Here is an 18,158-nt window from a genome sequence, read left to right on the forward strand (position 1 = left end):
CAAACGCACGTGCCGCCACAAGATGGGATAAAAAAACTTGCGAGCCAAGAGACACACGCGCACGTTTGACACGCAGGCTGACTTCAGTTACGGTAGGTGAAAGAACGATGGGGAGTGTCGTGCGAGGGATGGAAAGGGTGCAAGCACTACTCTCACAGAAAGGCAAAAGGAAAGAAAAAGAAAACAAAGGCGAACACCTTCACAAGCACAAGTGCTGGAGAGAGGGGGTGGGAAAGGGGGTCACACCTAGCCGTTGTCCCGAAGACGACAGAACAGGAAGAAGAGAGCGTGATCGGGTGAGTCAGGCGGCGGGGAGTGAAGGCGTCCAAGACACAGAGGGCACCGATAGAAAGGAGTAACAGTGCACAGCTACGGGCGAGAGGGTCTTCATGCGAAGACGGCGACGGGGCAAGACGAGGAGATGCATATGAAGGTTGGAGAGAGTGGGGTGAGCAGCGACTAACACACAACTGCTGCGGAAAATTGCGAGTTCGGCAGCTGCAGGAGGAAAGTGAAATTGTTATTTTCGTTCAAAAGTAAAACATGTGTCGTGGCAGTGAATGTGCGCATGTATGTGTGTGTATGTGTGTGTGTGAATTAGGAGAAGTGTACGCATGGGAAAAGGGCGGTGGCAAAGCGGGTTGAAGAGCAGGAGTTTGGATAGTGCGTATGCACGGCAATGTAAGAGAGAGACAGATGTCCAGCCCATAGAACCGTACACGGAGATAGGTGCGTAACAGAGGAGATACGAAGAGACGTAAAGCGAGGATTATTCCCACTCATATGTGAGTGTGTGTGTGTGTGTGTGTGTGTTTATGCCATTGTCAGAGGAGGTGCAGGAGAGAGGGCGAAAGCAACAGTTGGTGGGCGAGTGCCAGTTGAAGAAGTGGCGCTTATCTATATATCTATCTATCTATATCTATCTATATAGATAGATATAGGTGTGCATACACATACATCCATACAGAGGCGTGGAGGCATTTCCATGTGCTCCTTCTGACCCAAAGCGACAAGGGAGGAGAGCAAGAGGAAGAAAATGGTTACGAACAAAGCATTGCGTCGCCGAATGCTCTGAGAGAGCCAAATATTAGACGCAGACGCGCTTCGCTGTTCCAGTGAAAACTCCCTCGCGTTTCCTCGTCGACGTTACCGCACTCCTCCCTCCCCCTTTTACTGACACCCTTCTCGTCAGCTTACAATACGGCAACTCATCTTGCTCCTATGTGCCCTATGCTGCCGCCGGAGTGCCACTGGTGAATGTGAGGGACACGGAGAGAAGGCACACCCACGTGTAGCCTCTTACGTCAGGTTCCACGTAACACGTCCGCTTCAACGTTTTGCCTTCGGCACTTTGATCTCGTCGATCCTGCGAGGGCGAAAGGGAGGAGCGGCAGACTCACGAAACAAGATTCATGACAAGAAAGAAAAGAACTCCAATGTATCCTCCGTAAAAGGCGCAGCTCTCGACCTCTTCAAAGACCCACGGCTCTCGCCGTGACTGCTCATCTTTTCGTTACTTTGCGACTGCGTGATTAGGGGAATCTTTCGGCATGAATTCTCGTGATGCCCTCCCCCTCTATTTCGCCTATCCAGAAAACAGAAAAAAAAAACATACGAAACGCCAGCAGTGCTTCTCCTCTTTTCGGTCGACTGGCGCCGCCCATGCTGAGCAGCTTCATCGCACACACACACACACACACACACGAGGAGAGAGAGCGAGAGAGAGAATGCTTCTTGGAGATACGAAAACGAGAGCGAACAAAAGACGAGGCACGCTATCCTTTCAAGATGCCTCTCCTCTCACTCCTTTGCACAGGAAAGCACCACCACACGCACACAGAGAGACCTGCTCGAAGCTCGTACACGACGGGCCAGAGGCTCAAACGCTATTGCATCATGGGCTTCAGCTCATCGCGAAAGGCATCCAACGCACCGGCTGAGTTACCCATGGTATCCTTGGACTTGGAAAGCGCGGCCATAGTCCGTTTCAGCAGCCGTCTAAGGTCATGGTTGAGATCCTCGGACTTGTTCAGTTTTTTTTGCCACTCCTTCTCCACCTCGTCCAGCTCAGCATCTTTCTTGCGGATGATGGCCACTGCGTCGCGCAGCTGACCTTCCGTATCTATGATTTGAGCAAAGAGGCTGCTCTTGTCATCACCTGACTCCGCCATGGCACTTTGCAGCCGCTTGATCTTGTCAAGCTCCTTTTGCAGCCGGAACACCTCCGCGTCAGAGTCAGCGCGCAGTCTCAACGCGCTCTCCTCGCCCTCACGGGCCTCTTGAACCATGGCTGACATTTCCTCCAGACGTTCCAATGCGTCGGAAACCTCTTTGCCCTTGCCCTCCAGCTCTTGCTCCATCTCGCGCATCTGCGCCTCGTGCTCGTCAATCATGTTCTCCATATCGTCTTTGAGAGCCTCGTTTTCAGCACTCTTGTCCCGCAGTGCAGCTTCCGCGTCCAGGAGCAACTTGCGCAGACGAGCCAGCTCGTCCTGGAGCCCATTGTGTAGAGTGTTGTCCTGATCCGTCTGATTTCGTAGACGATTGATCTGATCTTGTAGCACACCCACTTGCTTCTCATGTTCGTCGTTCTCGCCGCGGCGTGCCTCCTGCAGCTCGAACAGCTCCTGCTCACAAGCTGCAAGACGCTGAAGCAGTTCCTTTTCAGTCTCATGGCTCTGATTATTGGCGAAGTCGTCCAGATCCTTGATAACTTGATTGTACTGATCTGTCTTTTCCTCCAGCTCCTCAAGCAGGTCCTGAATGCGATTGTTCAGGGAGTCGAGGTCCAACGTCATTCTCTCGACCTCCCTCGCCTTTTCCGCGGCCCTGTCCTCAGCGGCGCGTAGATCATATCGTAGGTCGTTCATTTCCTTCTGCAACGCACCCAGCTCCGTCTCGGTGATCTCCTTCTCCTTTTGCAGCTGTTTCACTTCATCCTCAAGGTTTTCCCGCATCTCCTCCCAAACTTTCGCGTCCTTCAGCGCAGTGCGAAGCTCCTCGAGCTCGCTCTCCTTGGCTTCCAGCTGCTCCATAGCAGCCTTCTCTGTGTCGCGCGCCGCCGCCAAAACTTCGGCAAAGGCTTCTAGCTTCGCCACGCCTTCGGCGCTCACAGCATCCGCATCGCCAAAAAGTCTGCATGCTTCGTCCAACTTGTCCGTCAGCAAATCCAGTTCACACTGGAGCCGTTCCACCTCCTCCCGAGCCTCCTCAAGATCGTTCTGCAAGCGCTCCTCCTCATTCTTGAACAGTTTCCGCAGCTGCTCCAGCTCACGCTCCCTCTCCTCTGCGAGCTCACGCCACGCCTGTTCGGCTTCACGTGACACCTCTAGCGCCTTCAAAAGTGCCTCCAGATGAGAAAGCACAGCTTCGCTGGATGGGTCCGTGACTGCATCGGGATCCATCGCATCCCGAATGCGTTCACCCAATGCACTTAGCTCAAGCACCATCTGAGCATTCAAGTCCCGCTGTTCCTTTAGCTCCTCCAGCCTCACACAGAACAACGGCTCTCGTTCGATGATCACAGCCGACACCGGCGCATCTACACCTACCCCCTCAACCTTCTCAGTTAGCGCCTCGCAAGAAAAACCACCCTCCGCTGCCCGGCAGGCAATCGCATCAAGGCGTCTCCTTCGGAAAGCCCGAACTTCAGAAACAAGCTCGTCGTTCATCAGACGCAGAGCCGAAAGCTCCGCCGCCACCTTCGCACGATCCTTCTCCATTGCCCCAAGAGCCCTCTCCGACGTCCGCGCGGCCTCCGACAATTGACCCCGTACATCTTCGCTTTCGTTTCGGGCCTCCGCCAGCAAAGTCACCGCATCCTCCAGCTTTTCCAGAAGATCTCCACACTCGTACCCCTTCTCGCAGACCTGCCGGCCAAGCTCTTCAACTTCCAATGCCCGACTCTCCGCTTCAGATCTGACTGCGTCAAGCTCCTCCAGCGTCACAGCGTACAGCGGCTCGTCGGCGATCTGCTGCGGCCCCAGCGCGCGCTCCGCCGCCTCGTCAGCGGGCACAGGCCTCGATGGCACAGGCAGCGTGCCGGCCGCGTCGCGGGCCTCCAGCGCGGCGTTGCGCTTCGCGCGGAAGGCGGCCACCTCCTCCGCAACCCTCTCCGCCTCCGCCTGCTGCTCCTCCAGCTTGTTGGCAACCCGGGCGGCCTCCTCCGCCTTCGCGGCGAGTGCGTCCTGAAGCTGGCTGATTGTGTCCTTGGCCTCATCAAGCCCATTCTTTGGCGCCAACCGCTTCGCATACAGGGCCCACACGTTGGGATAGTGGTACTCCTCCACAAGCCTCGCAATGTCGTCGCAGCTCATGTCACTGTCGTGCATCACACTCACGGTCGCCTGCAGACTCCCCAGTGCAAACGCGATCTCAGAGAGGTCATCGCGACCGACGCGGCATGCAGCGCACACATCCGTCACAAATGCGTCGTGAAGCGCGTGCGGCTTGGTCTCCACAACAGCGCCCCACTCATCGCCCTCAAACACCTTCGTGTGTTGCGAAGTAGTCTGCGGCTTCGCCTTATCGCTGTTGCAAGCGCGCACGTCGTGCTTCTCTAGGTCAGCAAGCGCGGCGTCCTTCATCTCACACAAAGCCTTTAGAGCGTCGTTCTGACCTTTCATTGCCTTTAACTCAGCCAACACATCCAGCAGCTCAGACTCCAGAGCGGCAGCGTTGTCCTCAATCGCCGCTACACCGCGCGCGGCATCCTCGCGAGCCTGCTCCAGCTCTTCCAGCGTCACAGCGTACAGCGGCTCGTCGGCGATCTGCTGCGGCCCCAGCGCGCGCTCCGCCGCCTCGTCAGCGGGCACAGGCCTCGATGGCACAGGCAGCGTGCCGGCCGCGTCGCGGGCCTCCAGCGCGGCGTTGCGCTTCGCGCGGAAGGCGGCCACCTCCTCCGCAACCCTCTCCGCCTCCGCCTTCTGCTCCGCCAGCTCCGCCGCCAGCTGCTCCACGGCGGCGTCCTTGCCCAGGTACTCCTCCAGCGTCACAGCGTACAGCGGCTCGTCGGCGATCTGCTGCGGCCCCAGCGCGCGCTCCGCCGCCTCGTCAGCGGGCACAGGCCTCGATGGCACGAGCAGCGTGCCGGTCGCGTCGCGGGCCTCCAGCGCAGCGTTGCGCTTCGCGCGGAAGGCGGCCACCTCCTCCGCAACCCTCTCCGCCTCCGCCTTCTGCTCCGCCAGCTCCGCCGCCAGCTGCTCCACGGCGGCGTCCTTGCCCAGGTACTCCTCCAGCGTCACAGCGTACAGCGGCTCGTCGGCGATCTGCTGCGGCCCCAGCGCGCGCTCCGCCGCCTCGTCAGCGGGCACAGGCCTCGATGGCACGAGCAGCGTGCCGGTCGCGTCGCGGGCCTCCAGCGCAGCGTTGCGCTTCGCGCGGAAGGCGGCCACCTCCTCCGCAACCCTCTCCGCCTCCGCCTTCTGCTCCGCCAGCTCCGCCGCCAGCTGCTCCACGGCGGCGTCCTTGCCCAGGTACTCCTCCAGCGTCACAGCGTACAGCGGCTCGTCGGCGATCTGCTGCGGCCCCAGCGCGCGCTCCGCCGCCTCGTCAGCGGGCACAGGCCTCGATGGCACGAGCAGCGTGCCGGTCGCGTCGCGGGCCTCCAGCGCAGCGTTGCGCTTCGCGCGGAAGGCGGCCACCTCCTCCGCAACCCTCTCCGCCTCCGCCTTCTGCTCCGCCAGCTCCGCCGCCAGCTGCTCCACGGCGGCGTCCTTGCCCAGGTACTCCTCCAGCGTCACAGCGTACAGCGGCTCGTCGGCGATCTGCTGCGGCCCCAGCGCGCGCTCCGCCGCCTCGTCAGCGGGCACAGGCCTCGATGGCACAGGCAGCGTGCCGGCCGCGTCGCGGGCCTCCAGCGCGGCGTTGCGCTTCGCGCGGAAGGCGGCCACCTCCTCCGCAACCCTCTCCGCCTCCGCCTGCTGCTCCTCCAGCTTGTTGGCAACCCGGGCGGCCTCCTCCGCCTTCGCGGCGAGTGCGTCCTGAAGCTGGCTGATTGTGTCCTTGGCCTCATCAAGCCCATTCTTTGGCGCCAACCGCTTCGCATACAGGGCCCACACGTTGGGATAGTGGTACTCCTCCACAAGCCTCGCAATGTCGTCGCAGCTCATGTCACTGTCGTGCATCACACTCACGGTCGCCTGCAGACTCCCCAGTGCAAACGCGATCTCAGAGAGGTCATCGCGACCGACGCGGCATGCAGCGCACACATCCGTCACAAATGCGTCGTGAAGCGCGTGCGGCTTGGTCTCCACAACAGCGCCCCACTCATCGCCCTCAAACACCTTCGTGTGTCGCGAAGTAGTCTGCGGCTTCGCCTTATCGCTGTTGCAAGCGCGCACGTCGTGCTTCTCTAGGTCAGCAAGCGCGGCGTCCTTCATCTCACACAAAGCCTTTAGAGCGTCGTTCTGACCTTTCATTGCCTTTAACTCAGCCAACACATCCAGCAGCTCAGACTCCAGAGCGGCAGCGTTGTCCTCAATCGCCGCTACACCGCGCGCGGCATCCTCGCGAGCCTGCTCCAGCTCTTCCAGCGTCACAGCGTACAGCGGCTCGTCGGCGATCTGCTGCGGCCCCAGCGCGCGCTCCGCCGCCTCGTCAGCGGGCACAGGCCTCGATGGCACAGGCAGCGTGCCGGCCGCGTCGCGGGCCTCCAGCGCGGCGTTGCGCTTCGCGCGGAAGGCGGCCACCTCCTCCGCAACCCTCTCCGCCTCCGCCTTCTGCTCCGCCAGCTCCGCCGCCAGCTGCTCCACGGCGGCGTCCTTGCCCAGGTACTCCTCCAGCGTCACAGCGTACAGCGGCTCGTCGGCGATCTGCTGCGGCCCCAGTGCGCGCTCCGCCGCCTCGTCAGCGGGCACAGGCCTCGATGGCACGAGCAGCGTGCCGGTCGCGTCGCGGGCCTCCAGCGCAGCGTTGCGCTTCGCGCGGAAGGCGGCCACCTCCTCCGCAACCCTCTCCGCCTCCGCCTTCTGCTCCGCCAGCTCCGCCGCCAGCTGCTCCACGGCGGCGTCCTTGCCCAGGTACTCCTCCAGCGTCACAGCGTACAGCGGCTCGTCGGCGATCTGCTGCGGCCCCAGCGCGCGCTCCGCCGCCTCGTCAGCGGGCACAGGCCTCGATGGCACAGGCAGCGTGCCGGCCGCGTCGCGGGCCTCCAGCGCGGCGTTGCGCTTCGCGCGGAAGGCGGCCACCTCCTCCGCAACCCTCTCCGCCTCCGCCTTCTGCTCCGCCAGCTCCGCCGCCAGCTGCTCCACGGCGGCGTCCTTGCCCAGGTACTCCTCCAGCGTCACAGCGTACAGCGGCTCGTCGGCGATCTGCTGCGGCCCCAGTGCGCGCTCCGCCGCCTCGTCAGCGGGCACAGGCCTCGATGGCACAGGCAGCGTGCCGGCCGCATCGCGGGCCTCCAGCGCGGCGTTGCGCTTCGCGCGGAAGGCGGCCACCTCCTCCGCAACCCTCTCCGCCTCCGCCTTCTGCTCCGCCAGCTCCGCCGCCAGCTGCTCCACGGCGGCGTCCTTGCCCAGGTACTCCTCCAGCGTCACAGCGTACAGCGGCTCGTCGGCGATCTGCTGCGGCCCCAGCGCGCGCTCCGCCGCCTCGTCAGCGGGCACAGGCCTCGATGGCACGGGCAGCGTGCCGGCCGCGTCGCGGGCCTCCAGCGCGGCGTTGCGCTTCGCGCGGAAGGCGGCCACCTCCTCCGCAACCCTCTCCGCCTCCGCCTGCTGCTCCTCCAGCTTGTTGGCAACCCGGGCGGCCTCCTCCGCCTTCGCGGCGAGTGCGTCCTGAAGCTGGCTGATTGTGTCCTTGGCCTCATCAAGCCCATTCTTTGGCGCCAACCGCTTCGCATACAGGGCCCACACGTTGGGATAGTGGTACTCCTCCACAAGCCTCGCAATGTCGTCGCAGCTCATGTCACTGTCGTGCATCACACTCACGGTCGCCTGCAGACTCCCCAGTGCAAACGCGATCTCAGAGAGGTCATCGCGACCGACGCGGCATGCAGCGCACACATCCGTCACAAATGCGTCGTGAAGCGCGTGCGGCTTGGTCTCCACAACAGCGCCCCACTCATCGCCCTCAAACACCTTCGTGTGTCGCGAAGTAGTCTGCGGCTTCGCCTTATCGCTGTTGCAAGCGCGCACGTCGTGCTTCTCTAGGTCAGCAAGCGCGGCGTCCTTCATCTCACACAAAGCCTTTAGAGCGTCGTTCTGACCTTTCATTGCCTTTAACTCAGCCAACACATCCAGCAGCTCAGACTCCAGAGCGGCAGCGTTGTCCTCAATCGCCGCTACACCGCGCGCGGCATCCTCGCGAGCCTGCTCCAGCTCTTCCAGCGTCACAGCGTACAGCGGCTCGTCGGCGATCTGCTGCGGCCCCAGCGCGCGCTCCGCCGCCTCGTCAGCGGGCACAGGCCTCGATGGCACAGGCAGCGTGCCGGCCGCGTCGCGGGCCTCCAGCGCGGCGTTGCGCTTCGCGCGGAAGGCGGCCACCTCCTCCGCAACCCTCTCCGCCTCCGCCTTCTGCTCCGCCAGCTCCGCCGCCAGCTGCTCCACGGCGGCGTCCTTGCCCAGGTACTCCTCCAGCGTCACAGCGTACAGCGGCTCGTCGGCGATCTGCTGCGGCCCCAGTGCGCGCTCCGCCGCCTCGTCAGCGGGCACAGGCCTCGATGGCACAGGCAGCGTGCCGGCCGCATCGCGGGCCTCCAGCGCGGCGTTGCGCTTCGCGCGGAAGGCGGCCACCTCCTCCGCAACCCTCTCCGCCTCCGCCTTCTGCTCCGCCAGCTCCGCCGCCAGCTGCTCCACGGCGGCGTCCTTGCCCAGGTACTCCTCCAGCGTCACAGCGTACAGCGGCTCGTCGGCGATCTGCTGCGGCCCCAGCGCGCGCTCCGCCGCCTCGTCAGCGGGCACAGGCCTCGATGGCACGGGCAGCGTGCCGGTCGCGTCGCGGGCCTCCAGCGCGGCGTTGCGCTTTGCGCGGAAGGCGGCCACCTCCTCCGCAACCCTCTCCGCCTCCGCCTTCTGCTCCGCCAGCTCCGCCGCCAGCTGCTCCACGGCGGCGTCCTTGCCCAGGTACTCCTCCAGCGTCACAGCGTACAGCGGCTCGTCGGCGATCTGCTGCGGCCCCAGCGCGCGCTCCGCCGCCTCGTCAGCGGGCACAGGCCTCGATGGCACGGGCAGCGTGCCGGCCGCGTCGCGGGCCTCCAGCGCGGCGTTGCGCTTCGCGCGGAAGGCAGCCACCTCCTCCGCAACCCTCTCCGCCTCCGCCTTCTGCTCCGCCAGCTCCGCCGCCAGCTGCTCCACGGCGGCGTCCTTGCCCAGGTACTCCTCCAGCGTCACAGCGTACAGCGGCTCGTCGGCGATCTGCTGCGGCCCCAGCGCGCGCTCCGCCGCCTCGTCAGCGGGCACAGGCCTCGATGGCACGGGCAGCGTGCCGGTCGCGTCGCGGGCCTCCAGCGCGGCGTTGCGCTTCGCGCGGAAGGCGGCCACCTCCTCCGCAACCCTCTCCGCCTCCGCCTTCTGCTCCGCCAGCTCCGCCGCCAGCTGCTCCACGGCGGCGTCCTTGCCCAGGTACTCCTCCAGCGTCACAGCGTACAGCGGCTCGTCGGCGATCTGCTGCGGCCCCAGCGCGCGCTCCGCCGCCTCGTCAGCGGGCACAGGCCTCGATGGCACGGGCAGCGTGCCGGCCGCGTCGCGGGCCTCCAGCGCGGCGTTGCGCTTCGCGCGGAAGGCGGCCACCTCCTCCGCAACCCTCTCCGCCTCCGCCTTCTGCTCCGCCAGCTCCGCCGCCAGCTGCTCCACGGCGGCGTCCTTGCCCAGGTACTCCTCCAGCGTCACAGCGTACAGCGGCTCGTCGGCGATCTGCTGCGGCCCCAGCGCGCGCTCCGCCGCCTCGTCAGCGGGCACAGGCCTCGATGGCACGGGCAGCGTGCCGGCCGCGTCGCGGGCCTCCAGCGCGGCGTTGCGCTTCGCGCGGAAGGCAGCCACCTCCTCCGCAACCCTCTCCGCCTCCGCTTTCTGCTCCGCCAGCTCCGCCGCCAGCTGCTCCACGGCGGCGTCCTTGCCCAGGTACTCCTCCAGCGTCACAGCGTACAGCGGCTCGTCGGCGATCTGCTGCGGCCCCAGCGCGCGCTCCGCCGCCTCGTCAGCGGGCACAGGCCTCGATGGCACAGGCAGCGTGCCGGTCGCGTCGCGGGCCTCCAGCGCGGCGTTGCGCTTCGCGCGGAAGGCGGCCACCTCCTCCGCAACCCTCTCCGCCTCCGCCTTCTGCTCCGCCAGCTCCGCCGCCAGCTGCTCCACGGCGGCGTCCTTGCCCAGGTACTCCTCCAGCGTCACAGCGTACAGCGGCTCGTCGGCGATCTGCTGCGGCCCCAGCGCGCGCTCCGCCGCCTCGTCAGCGGGCACAGGCCTCGATGGCACGGGCAGCGTGCCGGCCGCGTCGCGGGCCTCCAGCGCGGCGTTGCGCTTCGCGCGGAAGGCGGCCACCTCCTCCGCAACCCTCTCCGCCTCCGCCTTCTGCTCCGCCAGCTCCGCCGCCAGCTGCTCCACGGCGGCGTCCTTGCCCAGGTACTCCTCCAGCGTCACAGCGTACAGCGGCTCGTCGGCGATCTGCTGCGGCCCCAGCGCGCGCTCCGCCGCCTCGTCAGCGGGCACAGGCCTCGATGGCACGGGCAGCGTGCCGGTCGCGTCGCGGGCCTCCAGCGCGGCGTTGCGCTTTGCGCGGAAGGCGGCCACCTCCTCCGCAACCCTCTCCGCCTCCGCCTTCTGCTCCGCCAGCTCCGCCGCCAGCTGCTCCACGGCGGCGTCCTTGCCCAGGTACTCCTCCAGCGTCACAGCGTACAGCGGCTCGTCGGCGATCTGCTGCGGCCCCAGCGCGCGCTCCGCCGCCTCGTCAGCGGGCACAGGCCTCGATGGCACGGGCAGCGTGCCGGCCGCGTCGCGGGCCTCCAGCGCGGCGTTGCGCTTCGCGCGGAAGGCGGCCACCTCCTCCGCAACCCTCTCCGCCTCCGCCTTCTGCTCCGCCAGCTCCGCCGCCAGCTGCTCCACGGCGGCGTCCTTGCCCAGGTACTCCTCCAGCGTCACAGCGTACAGCGGCTCGTCGGCGATCTGCTGCGGCCCCAGCGCGCGCTCCGCCGCCTCGTCAGCGGGCACAGGCCTCGATGGCACAGGCAGCGTGCCGGCCGCGTCGCGGGCCTCCAGCGCGGCGTTGCGCTTCGCGCGGAAGGCGGCCACCTCCTCCGCAACCCTCTCCGCCTCCGCCTGCTGCTCCTCCAGCTTGTTGGCAACCCGGGCGGCCTCCTCCGCCTTCGCGGCGAGTGCGTCCTGAAGCTGGCTGATTGTGTCCTTGGCCTCATCAAGCCCATTCTTTGGCGCCAACCGCTTCGCATACAGGGCCCACACGTTGGGATAGTGGTACTCCTCCACAAGCCTCGCAATGTCGTCGCAGCTCATGTCACTGTCGTGCATCACACTCACGGTCGCCTGCAGACTCCCCAGTGCAAACGCGATCTCAGAGAGGTCATCGCGACCGACGCGGCATGCAGCGCACACATCCGTCACAAATGCGTCGTGAAGCGCGTGCGGCTTGGTCTCCACAACAGCGCCCCACTCATCGCCCTCAAACACCTTCGTGTGTCGCGAAGTAGTCTGCGGCTTCGCCTTATCGCTGTTGCAAGCGCGCACGTCGTGCTTCTCTAGGTCAGCAAGCGCGGCGTCCTTCATCTCACACAAAGCCTTTAGAGCGTCGTTCTGACCTTTCATTGCCTTTAACTCAGCCAACACATCCAGCAGCTCAGACTCCAGAGCGGCAGCGTTGTCCTCAATCGCCGCTACACCGCGCGCGGCATCCTCGCGAGCCTGCTCCAGCTCTTCCAGCGTCACAGCGTACAGCGGCTCGTCGGCGATCTGCTGCGGCCCCAGCGCGCGCTCCGCCGCCTCGTCAGCGGGCACAGGCCTCGATGGCACGAGCAGCGTGCCGGTCGCGTCGCGGGCCTCCAGCGCGGCGTTGCGCTTCGCGCGGAAGGCGGCCACCTCCTCCGCAACCCTCTCCGCCTCCGCCTTCTGCTCCGCCAGCTCCGCCGCCAGCTGCTCCACGGCGGCGTCCTTGCCCAGGTACTCCTCCAGCGTCACAGCGTACAGCGGCTCGTCGGCGATCTGCTGCGGCCCCAGCGCGCGCTCCGCCGCCTCGTCAGCGGGCACAGGCCTCGATGGCACGAGCAGCGTGCCGGTCGCGTCGCGGGCCTCCAGCGCGGCGTTGCGCTTCGCGCGGAAGGCGGCCACCTCCTCCGCAACCCTCTCCGCCTCCGCCTTCTGCTCCGCCAGCTCCGCCGCCAGCTGCTCCACGGCGGCGTCCTTGCCCAGGTACTCCTCCAGCGTCACAGCGTACAGCGGCTCGTCGGCGATCTGCTGCGGCCCCAGCGCGCGCTCCGCCGCCTCGTCAGCGGGCACAGGCCTCGATGGCACGGGCAGCGTGCCGGTCGCGTCGCGGGCCTCCAGCGCGGCGTTGCGCTTTGCGCGGAAGGCGGCCACCTCCTCCGCAACCCTCTCCGCCTCCGCCTTCTGCTCCGCCAGCTCCGCCGCCAGCTGCTCCACGGCGGCGTCCTTGCCCAGGTACTCCTCCAGCGTCACAGCGTACAGCGGCTCGTCGGCGATCTGCTGCGGCCCCAGCGCGCGCTCCGCCGCCTCGTCAGCGGGCACAGGCCTCGATGGCACGGGCAGCGTGCCGGTCGCGTCGCGGGCCTCCAGCGCGGCGTTGCGCTTTGCGCGGAAGGCGGCCACCTCCTCCGCAACCCTCTCCGCCTCCGCCTTCTGCTCCGCCAGCTCCGCCGCCAGCTGCTCCACGGCGGCGTCCTTGCCCAGGTACTCCTCCAGCGTCACAGCGTACAGCGGCTCGTCGGCGATCTGCTGCGGCCCCAGCGCGCGCTCCGCCGCCTCGTCAGCGGGCACAGGCCTCGATGGCACGGGCAGCGTGCCGGCCGCGTCGCGGGCCTCCAGCGCGGCGTTGCGCTTCGCGCGGAAGGCAGCCACCTCCTCCGCAACCCTCTCCGCCTCCGCCTTCTGCTCCGCCAGCTCCGCCGCCAGCTGCTCCACGGCGGCGTCCTTGCCCAGGTACTCCTCCAGCGTCACAGCGTACAGCGGCTCGTCGGCGATCTGCTGCGGCCCCAGCGCGCGCTCCGCCGCCTCGTCAGCGGGCACAGGCCTCGATGGCACGAGCAGCGTGCCGGTCGCGTCGCGGGCCTCCAGCGCAGCGTTGCGCTTCGCGCGGAAGGCGGCGAGCTCTGCCTGCTGTTGGGAGTTGATGTTACGGAGCGCTTTGGAGAGCGCCTCTGATGCTTTGAGCTGAAGTAGAACGTCAATGAGTTCACTTTCGAGTGTACAAAGGTTCTCAGCGTTTTGGTTGTTTTCGGCTGCAAAAGCCTCCTGTAGTGAGCGTAGCTGGTTGGCATGCTGTGCACACTCCTGCTCATGCTCTGTCAGGAGGTGATGCATTTGTTCCGCTTTGGCTTTCTGTTCTACGAGTGCGGTTCGAGCGTCATCGGTGGCCTCTTTTTGACGCTTGTACTCTTCCATGGTAACTGCGTACTCTGTGTCTTGTGCGTCGTGGCCCAGCGGAGCAAGGTTGTTGTGGAAGCGCGCTTCTTCAGCCCGTTGCTTCTGCACGCGGTTACCCTCGAGTTCTTGCTCCTGCTGTTCTGCAAGATCCTTAAGCTTTGAGACAATATTGCGTAGCCAAGTGACCTCGGTACTCAGAGCATCGTGATCTTTCTGAGCCTCTGACACCTGCCTCTTCAACTCGGCAGCAGATTTGTCTAGAGTGTACTGTAGTGAGCGGTTCTCGTTATTGAGCTTGTCGAGAAGCATGAGCAAGTCGCCGATTTCACTCTCGTACGCGTCTTTATCCTTGCTGAAAGTGGTGTCCGGTATGTTTTCCATGAATTCGTCGAAGTAAAGACCTTCGTGCTTACCTTCTGGAATTCCGAGCGCGTGCTCAAGGTCTTCGATAGCCCTGTCGAGGCCAGTTTTCACACCCAGAGGCTCCTCATGAAGGAGGTACATGGATGGAAACGCGTAGCTTGCGAGCCTCTGATCAATTTCCTTGGTTGTCACGGTTTCTGGGTGGCTGACAGAGAACTCAGCAGAAAGGTGCTTTCCATGTGCTGCCATTTTCGGATTCATAACGCACTGAATCGGCACACAGCATGCGAAGGCAGCCTCCGCGGCAAAGACGGATTTCGTTTCCTCTGGCTTGTGATGCAACAGGGTATCCCCATCATCCCAAGGAAATGTGATAGTATGCTTGGTCATTACCAACGCTGTGCTGGTGTCCCATGCACCCCGCAAGCTCAGAGGGTCGTGTTCTTTCAGTTTTTCAGTGAGGGTAGATCCGCTCCCTCCACCATCAGGAATTCGTACAGGTTCGGATGTAGTCTTCACGCGTTTCAGCTGCTCCTCGAGGTCGCGAATCTGATCGCGCAACTCGCTGCATTCTATTTCCGTGGCCTCAACTGTGGAGCGCAGTTTATGAAGCTCACCGTTGAGCTGACTGTGGGTATACGTCACCGCCTTCTCAATAGAATCTACTTCCTCTGAAGAAAGCAAGACAGACGGGATTGTCACCTGCGAGATGACTCGCAGAATAGAACTGCGGAGAACTGCTATGGAACAAGACCCGGGGGTAAACTGTTGGCATTTCACCTGAGCTGTCGAAGGCCCTGTTATCGTCTCCAGATCAGCCAACAACGAGCGAGAGCGATTCCGATGCTTGCCAATCAAGACGAGGCACTCTGACAACTCCTCTGATGTTCGCTCTTTCTCCTCCTTTAAAGTTCCACAGCTCTGTGACTCAATACGGTCTCGAATGGCAAGGAGACGCTCTTGGTGGGTCTTGGCCTCAGCCTTCGAAGAGGCGGCCTCACTCTCTAGCTTCGCAGCCATGGCTTTATCCACTGGTGCTCCCACCCACTGGCTGATTACGCACACACGGTCATCAAAGCGAATAACAGTCCCAACACCCCATAGCCACTTCTTTTCGGCGTCCAGAAACTCATAACAGACAACAGACCCCTCCAAAGGTAAATGGGCCATCGTCGCTGGGTCTACAGAGAGTCCGGCTGAACAAAGCTGAGTATGGAATGATAATCCCTTCAGGAAGAAGAGAAGAGTGTTGGTGATAACTCGCGTTTCCCGTGCAAACAGGCTTCGATAGTTCCGATTAAAGCACACACTCGTTTCAGAAACACACCAGAAACAACCCACTTCTAAAAGTTGCGTCTATCGCGCGCGACTCCCACTAAGAAGTAGACGTCTCACAAGTTGTAAACAAAAGCACTCTACGTTTCGACTCCTTGACACTGTTTGTGACTTGTCGAGAGTTACTGGCCACCGACAACGCCTTTTGTTGTTAGGTGACTCGAAGCAGCAGACTTGTGGCTCAGTGAACAATGGGAACTAAAACACAAAATAGTAGCTTAGTACAAAAAGGCGAATGACAAAATAAAGGCTGAAGAGAGATGACGGTGAAACAAGCAAACAAGCTGCAAAAAAAAGCGAAAAACGATGTTGGGAGACGGTTTACACAAGTGCAACCGTGACTGAGACTGGGAAATGAGACAAGGCTCTAGCAGTGTACAAATTTCAGAAAAACTGTACCTCTAAGTCGGCTGAGTAGTTTTTGGTGAGAAAGCGTATCCTAGTAGCGCGGAGAAGTGTCCTAGAGAGAAAGACTCGAGCATAAGTGATTGAGAAAACATACACTGACGCACACACTACCGCTACGTTTAGTTTGTGAATGTGAGGGAAAGAGAAGTGTGAACGGAATGTGGGGAAAAAAGAGAAGAAAGCGACAAAGGCGAGGAAGTAGAGTCTATAGCATGTGCCTTGAGAGGGTGCATTTTTCGACATGTCATAGATTCCCATTCAGAAGCAGAGCGTTCGGTTCCACTATACGGCAACGGAGTAGTCGAAGACACACACCGAGGCATTTTTTTCTAATACGGAAACAGGCACCCTGTGGTGTCATGGTTTTAGCCTACCTTTGCAAAGCAGAAAAACCAACGAATTCATGGTTTCTCTGTGTCTGAACGAACTACGTCATGTGCTTTCCAAAGCGGACGAGCCAAAGGTAGGCTTCATTTTCCTGCTTTGGCCAAGAGAAGTGTGAAAGGAATCGCACGTGGCAAAGAGAGCCTTGCAGCCCTTGTACTCCCATAGGATGTCTTTTCAGAGACACACAAGGTCCGCTTTAAGTCCTTCAGGGAGAACGGATGTAGAGAAATGCTCATCTAAGTGCCCTCGTCTTGCTCAAGGCCGCCGTGGTCAACGAACTGACGCTTGACAAATAATGCACCATTTCACTTACTACCGTTGCAAGAATATGCCTGTATTCACACCCTGCGATGTAACCGCTGAGGGTCCCCACAATACGCAATCGACTCATGGATGCATACTACATCTGAGTAGCTTGTTCGGAAGAAACGATGGCAACCTACCCCCGAGCATGTCAAAACTCTCATTTACACGTAACGCCTCGTGGGCATTTCTGCATTTGAAAGCTGTGCACATATCTCAACTTCAGCATCGACACCACGCTCGCAGCCCTTGAAGTTAAGCCTGCAGGTGTTGGGATGTAAAAAGACAACTACTTCAACGACGTGCTTACTGTATCTTCAACCGGACGTCGCGGCAAGTAGAGCATCCTCTATCGACTCCTTCACGGGCCCCATGTGCTGAGTCACCTGCAGACTTTTTTTAAGCGTGCAGTCCTGTGGTAAGCTTTCACAAAAAAAACAGTCTCGAAGACCATTCTGGCTGAATAAGATCAACGAGCAGTCTCGACTAAGCACCCCTTCCATTGCTTGAGCAACAGGGTTTCGGGCTTAGTTCAGCCAGTTGTCTTCGGTCTTCTGAGAACAGACAAGATTGAAGAGACGAGATTTAGGGGGGCTTGTTGAAGGCAGTTTCAGTGGTTCGCAGCTAGCCTATGAAACAGACTCACGGCACACGCGCGGAATCGTCGGCTTGAGGTGCAAACTCAGTGACACCGCCGGGCAGATGCCGAAAAATACCAAAGTGGGATTGAAACGGGTTAAAAGCGGTAGGTGCATTTGCAGTTGGGTATGCTAGAAGCACATGCAGATCATAAACTCGGTTGTCCTAGTACTCACAATTAAGGTAGCCACACACTAAAAGAAGATTGTTATCTAAACTAGCGGGCGCTCTCAGATAGACAGGGCACTAGCAGCAGGTGACGTGAAGAAACGCGAAAAGGACCCGCTCATAAACTTGAGTCTATCTGGTTCCTTTCTCATAAAGGTTCACTGCAGATCACAAGATCGAACCAGTGAACATGCGAGAGAGGAGCTTTGACAACACATAACATTGTTTTTACGCGGCTATAGGGAAGCGGAAGCAAAGGACCACAACCAGCGCATTCCATGAAAGATGCACGGTTTGTTGGCATCACACTTGACTCACTTTCATTAGCTTAAAACATCTCCGCTGGGCATTGCGACTATTGTAGATTGCTCGCCAGCTCTCACTGGGAAGTGAAACAAATGCATCACTTTGCAGCATCTCAAGAGTAGCACTCTCACTTTTGTTCAAGGGTACATGAACAAGAGAACTGGGCGTGGAGACGGGTAGCAAGGCAGATGTGCACTTGCAAATCTTGCTTTTCTTGGCAGTCAGGGCCCAATATTTCACGGGCAGTGCGCAGATCAACGCAATAAGGAGGCCACATCCAGCATTAGTGCAAGAGCAGGATTGTATATAGACATATATGCATATTTACCGATATTTTTCACGCTCATTACCTTTGTGAGGAAGAGAGCAAAGCTGAAAGCTTGAACTCAAATGAAAACCTGCATTGCATCGGTACACAGCGTGTGTTTTCCTCGAGATTTTTTTTGCGCTTTGTTCGCAACGCTGCGACGAGATCCTCCATTCATCGCGATATCCACCTCTTCGTGAAATGACAACCAGAGAATAGTAACGATCCATGCCTTCCAACCCAAGGGTCGAAGCTGCATACGGCTGCCCTTGCACAGATTCCGCAACTCCAGCTTGGTCATCCAAACATGGACTGCGCCTAGAACTCTGCCTACCTTCCTCACTGAGCAGGTCACCACCCCTGATGCATCGCTCGCGAGGTGGCTCAGGCTCCCCCCACCA

The 18,158-nt window shown here is 61.5% G+C and overlaps 1 protein-coding gene across 1 annotated transcript; it reads right to left on the minus strand.

Moving 5' to 3' along the window:
* Window positions 1–1,886: 1,886 nt before the first annotated feature.
* Window positions 1,887–15,074, minus strand: LMJF_34_2530 (hypothetical protein; the record flags this gene model as incomplete). Its single annotated transcript, XM_001686304.1, has 1 exon — window positions 1,887–15,074. One exon carries the CDS (start codon window positions 15,072–15,074, stop codon window positions 1,887–1,889), a length of 13,188 nt encoding a protein of 4,395 aa, XP_001686356.1.
* Between the last annotated feature and the right edge of the window lie 3,084 nt (window positions 15,075–18,158).

The sequence above is a fragment of the Leishmania major genome, chromosome 34, assembly GCF_000002725.2.
Source record: "Leishmania major strain Friedlin complete genome, chromosome 34".
In the NCBI taxonomy this organism is placed as follows: Eukaryota; Euglenozoa; class Kinetoplastea; order Trypanosomatida; family Trypanosomatidae; genus Leishmania; species Leishmania major.